Source organism: Ochotona princeps, chromosome 24 (genome assembly GCF_030435755.1).
Source record: "Ochotona princeps isolate mOchPri1 chromosome 24, mOchPri1.hap1, whole genome shotgun sequence".
Lineage (NCBI taxonomy): Eukaryota > Metazoa > Chordata > Mammalia > Lagomorpha > Ochotonidae > Ochotona > Ochotona princeps.
In genome coordinates this window covers 33648647-33665722 of record NC_080855.1, presented here as the reverse complement: position 1 = coordinate 33665722, position 17076 = coordinate 33648647, and the positions used below count along the sequence as shown (strand labels likewise).

The 17076-nt window shown below is 46.4% G+C and overlaps 1 protein-coding gene across 8 annotated transcripts in view; it reads right to left on the bottom strand.

Annotated features, from left to right (window-relative positions):
• Positions 1-13632: 13632 nt before the first annotated feature.
• RABGEF1 (RAB guanine nucleotide exchange factor 1) overlaps positions 13633-17076 on the bottom strand; it is a 75231-nt gene continuing 71787 nt past the window's right edge. For all 8 annotated transcript variants that reach the window (XM_058681223.1, XM_058681226.1, XM_058681225.1 and 5 more), the window contains one exon: positions 13633-16092. In XM_058681223.1, the coding sequence (XP_058537206.1) occupies positions 15694-16092 (399 nt within the window). In that variant the 3' untranslated portion in view covers positions 13633-15693. The remainder of the gene's footprint in view (positions 16093-17076) is intronic.

Sequence of the window (17076 nt, the reverse complement as noted above, 5' to 3'; positions counted from 1 at the left end):
AGGTGCTGCAACCTGGCCCTGCTCAGTCTGCTCCCATCCGTGGTTCATATAGACCAATAGGTATGGCAGCCTAGCCTAGCATAACCTGCACTCCATCCTGGTTTCTGCACTTGCCAGTGGGCTACGGTTTGCTCAGCCCTGCATGGTTCGCCCCCTTCCAAAACCAGCTCACACACATGCCAACAGATGGAGCTACCTGCCCCGTCTGTCCAACACCTGGTCCTGAACCACGTGCTCATCAGTGGAAGCTATGACCCAATAGGGGAGTTTCCCAGGTTCCCCCTTTCGGGCCATTCCCAGACCCAAATCTCACACATGTCAGCGGGTGCTTGGATCATGCTATGACCTGCACCATTCGTCCCGGCCTTTGCATGAGTTGGTGCACCCCGGCCTACCATACACCCTGCTTTAGGGTGCTCTGAGGATGCTGCAGCCTGGACATGCACAGGCAATATTGGGTTGTCTAAAGAAGAGTGAGAGCAGCTCCGTAGTAGAATGGCCCTCAGCTAGCTTGCAATTGATTCTGCACTTAAAGGAATCCCACTGGCATTGGCAACCATTTATGACATTGCTATTGAGACCTCCAGGAGGCTCTCTCAAATCTGATCCTAGCTACCAGGCATAGCATTTCAAAATACTTTTTAAAAAAAACTTCGATGGTGCCATCTAGTAGTTCCTAAACAAATTAAACCCAGAGTCAGCATTTGACCCAGCATTTCTAGAGACTGAAGAGAATCAGAAATACATGTCCTTGGGCCCGGCGCAATAGTGTAGTGGTTAAAGTCCTTGCCTTGTACGCACCAAGATCCCATGTGGGCGCCAGTTCTAATCCCAGCAGATCCGCTTCCCATCCAGCTCGCTGCTTGTGGCCTGGGAAAGCAGTCAAGGACAGCCCAATGCTTTGGGACCCTGTACCCACGTGGGAGACCTGGAAGAAGCTCCTGGCTTCAGATTGGCTCAGCTGCAGCCATTGTGGCCGCTTGGGGAGTGAATCATCGGACGGAAGATCTTCCTGTCTGTATATCTGCCTTTCCAATAATTGTAAGAATAACCTTTTGGGGCCCAAAAATGCCAGCCCTCTCCCTGTCTCAGCACTGTGACATTCGTCACCACAGTGGGATGCTGCCAATAATGTCATCAGCAAAGCACAAACCATTATTGACCAGTGAATCTCCAGTACCATAAGCTGAAATAGCTCTCTTTTGTTTATAAAGCTGGGCTGCCTTGGGTATTCTGTTATAATAGCAAAAAGCTGAGTGGCACACCTAAGCTTCCAAGAGAAATAATTACATTGTATACGAAAAAAGGAAGATTTTGTTGGAAATGACAAAATAGTCCATGAGAAATGTACTATAACTTCTAGGCAGTCTACAGAAGTATACCATAAGAGGGTCCATTGTGGTATATAAGGTAAAGCCACTGCTTACATTTCTGGCCTCCCATATAAGCATAGGTTGGCATTCTGGTAGCTGCACTTCCAACCCAGCTCCTGGGAAGCCTGGAAAAAGCAGCAGAAAATGACCCAAATTCTTGGGCCCTTGCACCCATGTCAGAGACCCAAGGACAATGCCCACAAGCCCTGGTACCCACACCTGTTAGCATAGCAGGTGCTGCCAGCATTTCAGGAACCTTCTGGCATCTGAGCCTCTCCTGGTAAGTTACCTGAGTGTTTAGAACATACCGGTCTTCTGGCTGCCACCCCACATGTCCAAGCTGCTGGGTTTCTTCCAGTGTCCTCGAGTTTCTGTGAAGGAGCAACTTGTTCTCTGGCTATGACACCCTGTAGCAGGCAAGGAATCTGTTAAAGACACCTGTCACCCACTCCTGTGAACACTGTTCTCTTAAAGAGGCCCAGTCCCAGAACACTGCCAGAGTGGTTCTCTCCCAGAGGCAGCATTCTGTGTTGGCAACCATCCAGGGATTGCCTGGAAACTCTCTTCAGAGACCTGCGCCGTTACAAGGTTATGTAGTTTACATTGCTTTAGGGGTTTTTTAGATTGATTTGTTTTGATTTGAAAGGCAGAATTACAGACAAAGATTTTTCCATCTTCTGGTTTACTCACCAAATGGCTGCAATGTTAGAGTTGCGCTGATCAAAAGTCAGGAGCCAGGAACCTCTTCTGGGTCTCCCACGTGGGCCCAGGAGCCTAAGCATGTGGGCCATCCTCTGCTGCTTCCCCAAGTCATCAGCAGGGAGCTGGATTGCAAGTGGTGTCCACATGGGATGTCTGCGTTACAGACAGTGGCTTTACACATTGCACCACAGCACTGGCCTCACTAAGGACTTTTCCCACTTAATTATTCCTTTAAAAATTCCAAACTGGGGCAGGCTTTAGACAGCAGTTACAACAGGCCCTTCTTAGGACCCCTGCATCCTATACTGAATGCTTAGGTTCAAGTTCTGGCTCTATTCTGGACACCAGTTCCTGCAACTGTAAACCCTGGGAGGGGGCGGGTGATGGCTTAAGTGTTTGGGTCCCTTTCACCTGGAGTTCCCAGGCACTGATGCCTGTCATGAAAGGAAGCAATGTGCAGATGTTTCTGTCTTGACCAGATGATTCATCAGCAAAAGAAAAACAAAACAAAATGAAAAAAGATGATGAATGGCTTCCAAGCTATTGTGATTTTGTTTTGTTTTGTTTTGCTTTGGTTTTGTTTTTGCTTTGAAGCCAAAACGTTTGGAAAACAAGTCCTTAGTTTCGATGCCAGGTGAGAGCAAATTCTCAAAAAAAAAAAAAAAAAAAAAAAAAGTACATTTTTTTTCCCCCAGAATTTTCCATGAGTCATGTGCTTTTCAAACCTATGGGGTCCTTAAGTGCATTCTAGTTTCACTCCGTCGTCCTGTTCAAAACATCACGTGCCTGTATTAAAAGCAGATTCCTGCGTCTCCAGACACATCTACATTCACAACTGTGACTTGGTCTTGATGGCGCCTGGGATGAAGCTCCTCTCCTCTTCTGCAGCCCGCCTTTCTCTGCCCCTGGTGGAGGGCTCGGCCCTTGGTCTTTCCCATGCCAGTTGACTTCTGATACTTGGCTTTGGCACAGTGAGAGCTCGGCAGCTCTCTTGAGAATGTGGTTTCAGGGTCTGAGTCATCTGTTAGACCAAATCACATCTTTTGTTTGGACTTCCCCTTCCCTAGAGCCCTCATCTGAGCTGGCAGTTGAACTTGGGGCAGGTCTTGACTCAGCCTCAGATATGTCAGTTTCCCTGGTTGATCAACTTCCAGTGGACAATTGTGGGGCAGGGCTGGACAGTCCTCCTGGGACTGTGTTCAGGGAAGCTGCCCTACTGGGGTTCACAGGAAAGCATTCTTTCCTGACACTGCCATTGTTATGCCAAGATTTTGAGATCCCCAGAAATCACCAGGAGTTTGAAATCGATGCAAACACACAAGGGCGGCTCGTTCAGACTTGAGCTAAGGCTTCCAACCATCATGGACGCAGCGGTTCTTGGTTGAGAGCAGGCAACCGATTGACCAACTGGCCAGCTGACCAGCCAGCTGGGACCAACATCCCTTACTGGAGTGTGGTCCTGAACAGCACACTCACAAGGTTTTTATCAAGGCAGTCCACAATAGCTTGAAAAGGGGCAATTCACAATAGCATGCAAGGTGAGGGAGAAACACCACAATTCCCTGTCTATCTTGGCTGGACAGCCCATGCCTGGCTCTTCGCCGGTCCAGCAATTAAGGTAACCCACCCACTTAATCACTCGGAGCCACCTGTGAGATAACCAGACTTGGGCCTCGATTCATAAGAATTGGAGCCCGTCAGTTCTACAGGTCAGATAGGCCGTTTGGGCCTGCAAGCTCACACAGTTTCTTAGCAGCACTGAGCCATGAACAAATGGTTGGGATTTCGATTTTGAGGTTTCTCAGCTTCTAGCTGCCTGGTGGACTGTGGCTCCCGAATTCCAAGCATGTTCTGTGGGGTTTCAGCATCCCACAGTGTGGATGCAGCGTGCGCTTGACACACAGTGGGAAAGAAGGGAGCACCAACACCAATGACGTCACTTATGGTGCCAGCACGCCACATCAGAGTGCCTGGGTTTCAATCCTGGCTCTGTTTCTAATTCCAGCTTTTTTTTTTTTTTAAGATTTATTTTATTTTTGTTGAAAGTCAGATATGCAGAGAAGAGGAGAGACAGAGGAAGATCTGCCATCTGATGATTCACTCCCCAAGTGACCACAACGGCCAGAGCTGCGCCAATCTGAAACCATGAGCCCAGAGCCTCTTCTGGGTCTCCCACGCGGGTGCAGGGTCCCGAGGTTTTGGGCCATCCTTGACTGCTTTCCCAGGCCAAAAGCAGGGAGCTGGAAGGGAAGCAGATCTGCCGGGATTAGAACCGGCGCCCATATGGGATCGCGACGTGTGCAAGATGAGGACTTTAGCCGCTAGGCTATTACACCAGGCCCTAATTCCACCTTCCTGCTAGTGCACACGCTGAGAGGCAGCAGGTAGTGTGGCTCCTTTAACACCCTCATGGGAGCGTCAGATGGAGTTCCAAGGGCCTGGCTTTGGTGTGACCTGTTTCTAGCTATTGAAGCCATTTGGGCAGTGAACCAGAAGATGAAAGATTCTCTCTTGTTCCCTCTGCTTTTTAAATAAAGAATTTTTAAAACCCTTAAACGTTGTAATAGGAAAATCAGTGGGGATCTGTGCTAATGAGGAGCCCATTTTCATTATTATAAACTTAACCCACCCCACCTGCCCCCAGCACAAATTCACTTTTGCTTCAGGACAGTGCAGATGGTAAAATTGAAGTGATCCTCACGTGTGTTACAGATAAAATGAAAAAACAGTGTTGAATCTTCCCCAGCTCACTGCAAGGACTTTGGTTCTTGAGCTAAGCTGGGAGTCCTTGGTCAAGACTTCCTGGGCTATTTACTGCTAAGCATTTCAACAGACGGACCCCAGCACTGACCACGGCCCTTACAGGAAACAGCTGGGGAAAACATCCTTGGGTTTGCATGTGGACAAACATCCAGACCTGAAGCACCTGTTTTAAGGGATGTGTGGGACAGGCTGTCCTTGTGGCATGTCAGTATCTCATAGAGTAGTTGTTTGGGCCTGGCATGATAGCCTAGTGGCTAAAGTCCTTGCATTGCCTACCTGGGATCCCGTATGGGTGCCAACACATAGGCCGGCTGCTCTACTTCCCTCTAGCTCCCTGCTAGTGGCTGGGAAAGCAATTGAGGATGGCCCAAAGCCTTGGGATCCTGCACCCGCATGGGAGATCCAGAAGAAGCTCTTGGTTACTGGTTTTGAATCAGCTCAGCTTGGCCACTGCAGCCGCTTGGGGAGTAGACATCTCCAAGAAGAACTGAGAGAGAAGACTGTATGAAGATGGGGAGTTTTGTGGACATGAGTCAGGATCCTCTATTTAAAAATAAAATCTTATTGGAAAGGCAGATTTTTGCAGAGAGGAAGATCTTCCATCTGCTGATTCATTCCTCAAGTGACCTTGATGGCCAGAGCTGAACCAAAGCCGGCAGCTGGGAGCTTCTTCCAGGTCTCCTATGCATACGTGGGGACCTAATGCTTTGGCCATCCTTTGCTGCTTTCCCAAGTCACAAGTAGGGAGCTGGATGGGAAGTGGAGTCACTGGGACATGAATCAATGCCCATATGGGATTCCAGCGCTTGAGGTGGAGGATTAGCCACTTGAGTCATTGCACCAGGCCCTATTTATTTTTTATGGGAAAGGCAGATTTACAGAGAGAAAGAGCGACAGAGTGGAAAAGATCTTTTATCCATTGGGTCACTCATTTGGGAAATGGCCACAACAGAGCTGAACCAGTCTGGAGCCAAGAGCCAGGAGCATCTTTTGGTTCTCCCACTGAGTGCAGGGTTTCAAGGACTTGGTCCATCCTCTGCTGCTTTCCCAGGCCATAAGTAGGTAACTATATCAGAAATGTAGTAGCTGGGACACAAACATGCCCATTTGAGATGCCAGTGCTTGAGGGTGGAGGATTAGCCTGTTGAGCCACAGCATTGGCTGGGAACTAAATGAGTAAATGTTAAAAATAAAATAAGTGTGCCCCATCCAAATTGCTCATCCATGTCTATGGCCTTTTGTCTGCTTTTGTGATCCCTAACAGTCTTATCCATTAATACAAAAGGTTCTCTTTTAAGTCTTTCCAACTTTGAAAAATTTATTTTCTTGGCATCTATTTTTTTTTTCATTTATTCTAATATAGGTATCGAAGTTTTGACTTCAGTCTAGAGGAGCCAGTGAAAAGAAAGTCTTTATCAGTGAGGGTTTTAGCTTGTAAAACACTGTTCAGCAAAGGGAAGGTCCAGGACACAGTCCTGCTTTACTGGGTAAGGGTATGGGTGGGGGCCATGAAGACGCACCGTGCTGGCGCACAGGGGGTGTGCCAGCCTGGTCAGCAGTGACCTCTGTGGTCACAGCCTCTCAGCCACGGCTCTGGATGAGCCCAGACTTCTGCTCAGACGCCCTAGAGCTGAGGGTGGGATGCTAACATTTTCCCTCCTGGCCCACGGCCTCCTTTCTCTACCCCTGTTTGTAAGTGGACAACGTGGGATGGTATTCCAAGGTGCTTTTGTGTAGAGAAAGGGAAATGAAAGGATGGGAAGAGCCCTGTACTGCCTGGAGCAGCTGCATCCTATGTCAGAGGTTCAAATCCCAGCTCTGTCCTCCCAGGGAGCCAGGTGGTGCTCCCGACTCCTGGCTCCCACCTGACACAGCCTCAGCTGTTGCAGCCATTTGCAGAGTTAGCCAGCAAATCTCCGTGTGTCTGTCTGTTTCTCTGCCTTTTAAAGAAAGGAATACATGTAATTTTGAAAAAAAAGAAAAGAACTGGTTGACAAGTTATTTCAGGTTACTTCTTTGGAGGGTACATCTCATCGTGATGTTGGAAAACCTGCTGCCTCTTTTTTTTTTTTTTTTTTTTTTTTTTAATTTTTTTATTAATTATTATGCATTATGTGACAGTTTCATATGCTCTGGGAATCCCCCCACCCCTCCCCACACCCCTCCCCCCTGGTGGATTCCTCCACCTTGATGCAGTATTACAGTTCAAATTCCATCAAGATTCTTTCCTTGCAAACATATACCCAGCATAGAGTCGAGCTACTCATTGTCCAGATGGGTTGAACAGTTTGTTGGGGAGACCATTTCTGGTCCAAAGTCAGAGCTGGTAGAATATCATCCCAGTCAATTAAGAGTCTCAATATAACATTAACAGCAATTTGTAACATTATGGAATTGACAAGGTTCCTGCTGCCTCTTTTAATCTTGGATGATTCAGAAGGTCAGATAACTCACTCTCATTTCAGCGATGCACAACTTCAGGAGGAGAGATGAGGAGGCCCAGGGAGCCAGGTTCTTGTCTCTGCATGGGACAGAGCTTCAGGACAAGAGGCAGGTAAACAAAGGCTAGCCGAGGAACAAGAGTGGTTAGCAACGCAAAGGCAGGAATAGAAAGACGGGAGCGCAGGCTACTCAGGAGGTTTGTTGGGGGCAGTGGGGGGAAGTGTACGGGGAAGGGCACCCCTGCATGGGATCCTGAGGCACAGGGTGTGCTGTGAGTGGAATCCTCCAGAAAAAGACAGGGATTTCCGGATATTTCGGTGAATGCTCATGTTCTGGCTGTGTGTGTGTGTGTGTGTGTGTGTGTGTGTGTGTGTTGCACAGGGGAAGCAGGGGTGTCCGCCATGGTATCTGCAAATTTCATGCTGGGCTCCAGGTCCAGGTGGGGATGCAGCCAGAGCTACACGGGGGGTACATTCAGCTGGCCTGGCTCTGGGTGACGGCTTTGCCACAATAGCAAATTTGCATTGCAGGCCCTGGGAGTCGTTTTTAGAGGCAGTCGTGGGGAAGGGTGTGGTGCCACATTTACTCTGGCTCTTTCTCTGTCGTTCCTATTTTAGTATGTGTGCTGCCAAAGCAAGCCTATCTGGCTCTTTCTGTAATCCTTGACTATATATAACGCGACTGCTTTCTTTTTACATTCAGTCTGGTCTCCTGGGACCTCATGCTGGAGTCTCAACCAAAGAACGGCCTCCACTAATTTTATTTAGCATTGGCAAACTGGAAGTTGGGTGTGCACACTGATTAGATTGCACTAAAACATTTTGGCCAAGAATACACCCCAGGAGGTTCTGTGTATTCATGTCACATCCTGTCAGAAGATCTGTATGTCTTACTGTTGCTGATACTAAATTTGATCAGAACGAAAGGGAAGATCAGCAGTTTCCCGTTATAAATACATGTTTTTCTCTTCACATCCATCTTGTAATGTGTGGATGGACACTTTAGTACACTATAAACACCACATACTGCATCAATACTGCGCATTAGAATCACTTGATAATCTTTTCTCTTGTCACTTGCGTGCAAGATTGCAAAACCATGAAGTCTGTCATGGGAAAATACACATATATGAATGTGCTCTCTCAGACATCGTAAGGACACACTTGAGTGGAATGAAGGACATTTATGTGGCACAGCCACTCCTACCACCCGTGTCCAGGACTCCATCTCTCCACACTGAAACCCTGTATCCAGTGAGAACAAACCGCCCCTAAAAATCCTACCTGTGATTCGGTTGTGGTTGAGAACCTGCATCTCCCTAGTAACATATTGGTTAATCCATACCATGTCAATTAATGCCATAATGTCGCAAATGGTTGGAAATATTATGTTGGGGTTTTTACTTGATTGGGGTGATACTCTGCTGCCTCTACCTTCAGACCAGAGATGGTCTCACCAAGAAGCCATTGAACTTATCAGGACAGTAAGATGCTGGACTTTGTGCTTGGTCAAAACCTCCAATGAAAGAATGTCAACTGAATTTGAACTATGGAAATGCAACAAGGTGGAGCAATCCACCGTGGGGTGGCGGAGGGTTTGGGGAGGGGCGGGGGGATCCCAGTGCATAAAAAAATGTGTCACATAATGCAATGAAATTTAAAAAAAAAAGTGAAAAAAAAAATCCTACCTGTGATTCAACAGAAATACCTGCTGAGGCCTGAGAAGCGCTGGATGGAGCTGTGATCACCCACAGGCCCATCTGATGTAACATGTCCATAGAGTATAGCCGTATGGAGGAAATGTTTAAAACCCTTTGCTGTTTACCAACACATTGTCTAGTTCTTCTCCAAAACCAAACAGTAGCCTTCTTTTTCAGCGCACCCTGTCTGAAGATGTTTCTAACTCTTACGCAACAAGGAAGAGAAGTTAGCCTGTGTGTGTTCGTGGGGGAATCTAGGTGGGGGGGGGGGGAATACATCGGAAGTTCATGTGGTTAACTGAGGGAAGGAATATAGAAGCCCCTTAGAAGCTGCGAGGGACACAGCCCAGCATTTACACCATCAAACATCCTGCCATGTAACATGGTGCAGGTCCTTGACCTGGGAACATCCAAGAGATTCCGGCAGTGCCAAGGCCAAGGGGGCTACTTGGTCTGCTACGGTCATGGATGGAATTTTCATGTATTCTTCACCTGGAAAGCTCCCAGCCCAGCAATACAGCATGCCAATGTATGCCCACTCTCACGAAGGCCCCCATCTGAAAGGAAGCTGGGCTCTTGGTTCCTGGGCAAGTCACCCACTTGGCTGGTGGAATGTGTTCTCTTTACACTTATCTGTTTCTCACATCTGAAATACTTCACTCACAGAAAGGCAGGAACATGTTCTACAATCAGTAATCTCACCTGGGGAACATTGTGGTGCAGTGTGAGTGCCAGATTTGAGTTCCAGCTGCTTGACTTCTGATCCAGCTTCCTCAATGTTCCTCGAAAGGCAGTGGAAGATTAGATCTCTGCTACCTGCATGGGAAACCCTGTGGAGCATTGGCCCAGTACTAACTGATGCAGCCATTTCAGGGGTAAACCAGTGGATAGAAAATCTGTGTTGGAACCCCTGTGATAGCCTAGCAGCTAAATCTTCACCTTGAATGTGCTGGGATACCATATGTCAGTTCATGTCCTGGCTGCTCCACATCCAGCATCCTGCTTGTGGCCCGGGAAAGCAGCAGAGGATGACTCAAAGCCTTGGGACCCTGCACCCATATGGGAGATCTGGAAGAAGCAACTGGCTTCGGATCAGCTCAGCTCTGGCTACAGCCACTTAGAGAGTGAGCCAGTGGACTGAAGACTTTGTCTCTTCTTCTTTCTATATATCTGCCTTTCAGTTAAAAATAAATCTTATATATAAAAAAAAATCTGTGTCAGGCTCGGCAGCGTGGCCTAGTGGCTAAGGTCCTCGCCTTGATCTCATATGGCCGCTGGTTCTAATCCCGGCAACTCCACTTCCTCTCTATCTCTCCTCCTCTCAGTATATCTGACTTTGTAATAAAATAAAAATAAATCTTTTTAAAAAAATCTGTGTCCTCTTCCTGTTATTCTGCCTTTATTTTCTTAAAAGATTTATTTATTTTTATAACAAAGTCAGATATGCAGAGAGGAGGAGAGATAGCGAGGAAGATCTTCCATCCGATGATTCACTCCCCAAGTGAGCGCAACAGCCGGTGCTGCGCTGATCCGAAACCAGGAGCCAGGAACTTCCTCTAGGTCTCCCACACGGGTGCAGGATCCCAAAGCACTTGGCCGTCCTCGACTGCCTTCCCAGGCCACAAGCAGTGAACTGGATGGGAAGTGGAGCTGCCAGGATTAGACTTGGAGCACATACGGGATCCCGGCGCGTTCAAGGCGAGGACTTTAGCCACTATGCCACACCGCCGGGCCCATTACTCTGACTTTAGCTAAAGAAATAATTTTTAGAAGCCAGAGATCTCCAACCTGTGAAAAATTCATCTTTACTGTACAGGCTCGGCACAATGGTTCAATTGGCTAATCTTCTGCCTTGCAAGCATTGGACTCCCATGCAGGAACTAGTTTATGTTCCAGCTGCTCCACTTCCCATCCAGTTTCCTGCTTGTGGTCTGGGAAAGCTGTAGAGGATGGCTCAAAGCCTTAGAACCCTGCACCCATGCAGGAGACCCAGAAGTTCCTGGCTCTGATTGGCTCATTTGGGATTACAGTCATTTAAGGAGTAAACCAGCAGATGGGAGATCTGTCTCTCCTTCTCTATAAAAATCTGCCTTTCCAATAAAAATAAATACATCTTTCTTTTAAAGATGTATTTATTTTTATTACAAAGTCAGATATACAGAGAGGAGGAGAGACAGAAAGGAAGATCTTCCGTCTGATGATTCACTCCCCAAGTGAGCCGCAATGGGCGGTGCTGTGCCGATCCGAAGCCGGGAACCAGGAACCTCTTCCAGGTCTCCCACACGGGTGCAGGGTCCCAAAGCTTTAGGCCGTCCTCTGCTGCTTTCCCAGGTCACAAGCAGGGAGCTGGATGGGAAGTGGAGCTGCCGGGATTAGAACCGGCGCCCATGTGGGATCCCGGTGCATTCAAAGCGAGGACTTTAGCTGCTAGACCACGCTGACGGGCCCAAAAATAAATAAATCTTATAAAAATTCACCTTAACTTAAAACCCAGACCAAGCCAATGTATGTTCCCTGTGAAATAACACCCAAATATTTGACATGCTAAAACTGGTCATGGGGAAACACTTTCCAAGACTAAGTCATTAAAAATCATTAGGCTTATGTCTCCTGGGTCCTCAATGAGTTAGTAATTCTGAGTGTCCACACCATCAAACTGCAACTGTTTGTTCCCGATTTTCACATGCCCTGGCCAGCATCATTCTAGAAGGCTCTATGAATTTCACTATTCTAGGTACCTCATGAGGGAAACCATCCAGTCTTTGGTGACTTTGCCATGGTTGGTTCTTCCATGTTGTAGCATGTGCCACAATTCCCTGTAGACTCTTCCACTGCACCTGTACAAATTTTGTCCACTGACGGACATTGGGCTTCCTGCTACCTCTCATCTGGAGGCAACTGTGCTGCTATAAACACTGTTAACAAACCTCAAGTCCCTGCTTTGAGTCCTGAAAGACTCCCACAAGTGCAACTGCTCGTGTTTTAGTTTGAGGAACAGCCATGCTGCTCTGTAGTGACTACAATCGCACATTCCCAACAATGCACAGGACACACATAATTTTCTGGTTTTGGGGGTAGGACCCTAAATTGCTTCAAGATGGAGCTAGTTGTGAGAACCAGTGATGAGAGGATTAGAACTTTCACGACTATCTGTGATCCACTCAGCACGCAGCTGCCAGCCAGCTGCCCATGGTGGTGCCAAGAACACAGCTGACAGCAACTTTTCCTGCACCAGGACGCCACAGGTACTGTCCCACCCGAGTTCATCCACACAACACTGACTCAAATGTAAGAATTTGGGCCTGGCGAGATAGCCTAGTGGCTACAGTCCTCGCCTTGCATGTGATGGGATCCCATATGGGCAATGGTTCTACTCCTGGCTGCTCCGCTTCCCATCCTGCTCCCTGCCTGTGGCGTGGGAAAGCAGTCAAGGATAGCCCAAAGCCTTGGTACCCTGCACCCACGTGGGAGACCATGAAAAAGCTCCTGGTTCGGCCCGGCGGCGTGGCGTAATGGCTAAAGTCCTCGCCTTTAACGCACCGGGATCCCATATGGGCACCGGTTCTAATCCCGGCAGCTCCACTTCCCATCCAGCTCCCTGCTTGTGGCCTGGGAAAGCAGCAGAGGACGGCCCAAAGCCTTGGGATCCTGCACCGGTGTGGGAGACCCAGAAGAGGTTCCTGGCTCCTGGCTTCGGATCGGCGCAGCACCAGCCGTTGCGCTCACTTGGGGAGTGAATCATTGGACAGAAGGTCTTCCTCTCTATCTCTCCTCCTCTCTGTACACTTGACTTTGTAATGAAAATGAAATAAATCTTAAAAAAAAAAAAAGTTCCTGGTTCCTGGTTTCAGATCGGCTCAGCTTTGGCCAGTGTGGTGGCCTGGGGAGTGAACCAGCAGATGGAAGATCTTTCTCTCTCTCTCCTCCTCTCTGTGTATTTGCCTTTCCAATAAAAATAAATAAATCTTAAAAAAAAGGAATTTTCAGATAGCAACTATATTAAAGTTCAAGTACAGGAAACTCAATGCTATATATATTTTTCATGTAGAACCCAAAAGCTCTTTTTCTAGGTGATTTCCATTTTTTTTTATTGTGAATATATTTCTTCCCCGTTACATTTGCTATCTTGTTAATAATGCGACATAAGAAAGTTACTTTTATGGCTATCTTAGCATTGTCCAGCACCATGTTAGTGAAATTTTAACAGTCTCAGTCTCAGTTCTCTTGGGTTTCCTACATGGCAAAATCACTTATAATAATGGCTTTACCTTGTTCTAAGTCATTTAATTTTGGCCACAGCCTCTGGAATCAGGCACAGTTATTCCCATTTCACAGCTGGAGTTTCACATCAGAAGTGCCCAATGATCAAGTGCTAATAAGAGGCAGAATGAAAATTCAAAACCAACTCTAACCTTTCTAAGTCCAGAGTTCATGTGCTCATCAGTAGGCTGTAACACCTGTGTCTTGATCCAATCAACCCCCTTTTCCTTCACCTACAGAACACATTCATTGTGGCAATAACCTTTGTCTTGTTCTTAATTTTAATTGGAAAAATGTTACACTTTAAAAGTATGACAAGGATGGTTTCACCTTAAAAAGGAAACCTCTGCAACATGTTGTTAGTGGTAACAGAGTCTAAGAAACAGCCAAAAATCAATCTGTTTGGAAGAGGAATGAATCATTAAACTTTATTGATAAGGGCGCCTCTGGTGCAAAGGTTTATTCCAATCACATTTACAGTACATAAAATATCACACTTTCTTGTTGAGAAAAACTCTGGCCACTGTGATGATGCCGACTTAAGAGAAATGCAAGCCTCTACACAAGGCAAGGGTCTGAGGAATTTAATCAATACGAGATATCTACAAACAAAGCAATCCAACAATCTATTTTAAAGATAGACTAGAAACCCAAAGAAGTCAGTCTATATGGAAACTCATACGCATATTTTACTTAACAGACATAATGTGCAACTAAAAGAACCGAGTATTTCCAGGAGAATTCAGACAATGTATACCTGGATTAGCACCTACAAAGTACAAAGGAGAAAAACGGGGTGGGACGGGGGAAACCTTTCTGCTAAAACCATTTGGGCCCAAGTTACCCTAAGGGAAGTTTTGCACTGGCATTTGTAGCAACTCATGTCCTTCCACATGAACTTGGAGTCCAGCTGATAACCATGCTTTAAAAAAAAAAGTGTCAAGATTGACAGGTTTAAATGGAAATTAAAAAAAAAAAAAAAGAGTTCTATTCCAGAATCGCCAGACACAAACCTGTGGTGCTCTGAGGAAGATGCTGAGAAAATAAGGCAACTTCTCTTAACTGCTCCTGTGATGTGCCACTGCCCAATGATGGCACCCTGGGGAATCACCCAATTTCAGAAGGACGCTCATCGTCTACAGGAGTCCCCGACTGGAAGCAGCAGCATCAAGGGTCTGTTTGGATCATGAAAGGGCCAATTCAGGTCAGGAGAGGTTCTGAATGCCTTGGAGTTACAGAGCCAAAGTGACTGGGACACCAGTTAACATTACAGTGTGTACTGGATGCATTTTTCTTTGGTTACATCTTATTATCCACCAGAAAATCCCCGAGTCATCGAAGAGAACAGTAGCTCTTCATTGGGGGTAGATTCTGCCTTCTGGAGACATCTAGCAATGTCTGGAGACAACTTTTTACAGCTGTGGGGGTGCCACTGGCTCTCATGAGGCCCAGCAACATCCTACCATATACAAGGCGGCCCCCACAAGAAAACATTCTCTGGCCACAAACATCAACAGTATTGAGGTTGAAAAATCCCCAGAGAGGCTGATACGACACATACCTGGGTGGTCTACCAAGTCCAAGGTACATTATGAGGCCACCAGGCATCCCTTCACCTCAGAGCTGAGAATTCCCCAACAGCGCTCACCAGCAGAGGCTAGTTCACTCCCCTGCCTTCTGTCCCAGATCCAGGGCCTCTCCCTCACAACAGAAGCTCAGAGCGGGAAGCCTGGTTCAAAGGCCTCAATCAAATGCAAAACAGCAACATCATGTGACCAGGAAACTATCCTGCCTACCCAGGACTCCAAGTGAGGGGCAACATCGTTAAGATGGAGTCCCATTTGAGGGGAACAGGTCTGAACACTTGTGGGTGGTTTTAGTGGGGCAAACTAAACACAGGTAAACATTCAACATACTTCATTTTAAACTAAAAAAATTAACACATGAAATGCCATGCACAGCAGACACCATTCTTTTTTTTTACATATTTACAATTTTACATATTTACTTATCAATATATTTTCTATCTTTACAGTTATAAAATTATTTCAAACTGTGAAACAGTGGTAACACTGAATTCCCTTATACACACTGGGTAGCATTCATTTATTTTATCCTTTGAAAGGTAAGTATTTACCCAAGATCAAATCACAGTGAATGCCACAGAGGAAGCACATAGGAAATCAGGTAGGAGAAAAAGATTGAGACCCAATTTTTATAGAAGTCTTTGATGAATCTATTTCAGTAACTCAAATAAATAATGTTTTATTATTTACTAAGCTTTCCCTGCCAGGGAAAAGAAAAAGAAAACAAAACAATCTCTACAAAATGTACCTTTAAAAATGCCTTGGCATTTATAAGCAATTAAGTTATATTCTAGATTCTAATCAGTGGAGTGTAGTAAGGGCTACCTATAATTTAGGCTCAAATAAATACTATCCACATACATTTCTGTCATCCTGCATACACCTGAGGTTGCAATGGTGGAGGAAGTTTATCATTTTCCACATTTTCAGAGTCAATAGCTGCTAATGGTGGGTTTGGGGGCTTAATTTCAAGTGGGTATTTCTCAACAATGTCTTGAACCTCTTTTGCAACTCCATCTGTCCAATCTATTAGGTCTTTTTCAAGCTTCTTTGCTTCACTCATGATCCTTTCCTGTCGTTCGTTCAATTGAGACAGGAGATCCAAGTTCTTATACATCTGTTTCACACCTAAGCAAGCATCGGGAGACCAAGACTCGGATTCCTGCTTCCTCGGAGAAGACTGGCCAGACATGTAACGATCAAAATCCTCCTGACTTAAATTCAAAGACTGGGCATCTAATTTCTCAATGAAAGCCACGGCACAGCACTGCAAAAAGAAGAGAACAGTTACGTTAGGAAGGTCACAAATGCTCAAATATAACTGAAAAATCTTTTTATTATGGAGAATTTAGAAGCAAACACTTGACAAAACATCTGATTCCTGAATCTCTATGTATTTCAGATTTTAAAAATCACCAAGTCCTAGCCAATGATTTCCCTTACAATCCCAGGAGCTCTTGGGCTAAGAGTCTGGGACACACTCCTCATGTGCACGGCAAAGCCATTCCATTCAGGAGTCTGGCCCAACTCGTGATGTCCATCCACAGCCCAGGCAGCCAGAGGCAAGGTCTTCAAGGCACTGAGGTAGTACACAGACCATCCTGTCTTCAAAATGGCATCTTTTTAAAAAAAGAAATCTTCATTTATTTGAAGGGTGACATGAAGAGAGATAAGGCAACACAGAGATCTTCCATTTGCTGGTTCATTTCCCAAGTCCTCAGCCAGGACTAGACCAGGCCAATTTCGGGAGCCAGGAGCTCCGTGTGTCTCCCACACGGGTGCAGGGGCCGAGGACACAGGCCATTTTCTGCTGCTTTTTCCAGGTCATTAACAGGAAGCCTGACCAGAAGTGAAGCTGCTGGGACTTGAATGGCACCAATATGGGATTGTTAGTAATACAGGCAGTGGCTCAACCCACTATACTGCAAGATCGGCCCCTCATAATGTAAGATAATTACAAGCAAAGCTTTAAAATCAGCCAACCTAGGGTTGACACTGTGGCACAGTGAGTTAAGCCAAAACCAGGATCAAGTCTCAGCTGCTCCAGGTCCAATGTGCTTGGGAAGGCAGTGGAGGACGTCCACGTGTCTGGGCTCCTGCCCCAGGAGACCTGGCTTGAGCTCTGGAATCCGACCGGCCCAGGTCTGGCCAGCCGCTGGGGCTATTTGGGGAGAGCACCAGAAGATGGAAGATCCCTCTAACACTCTAGTTCCAATATATAATTAAACAAGTACAAATTAATAAAGCATAA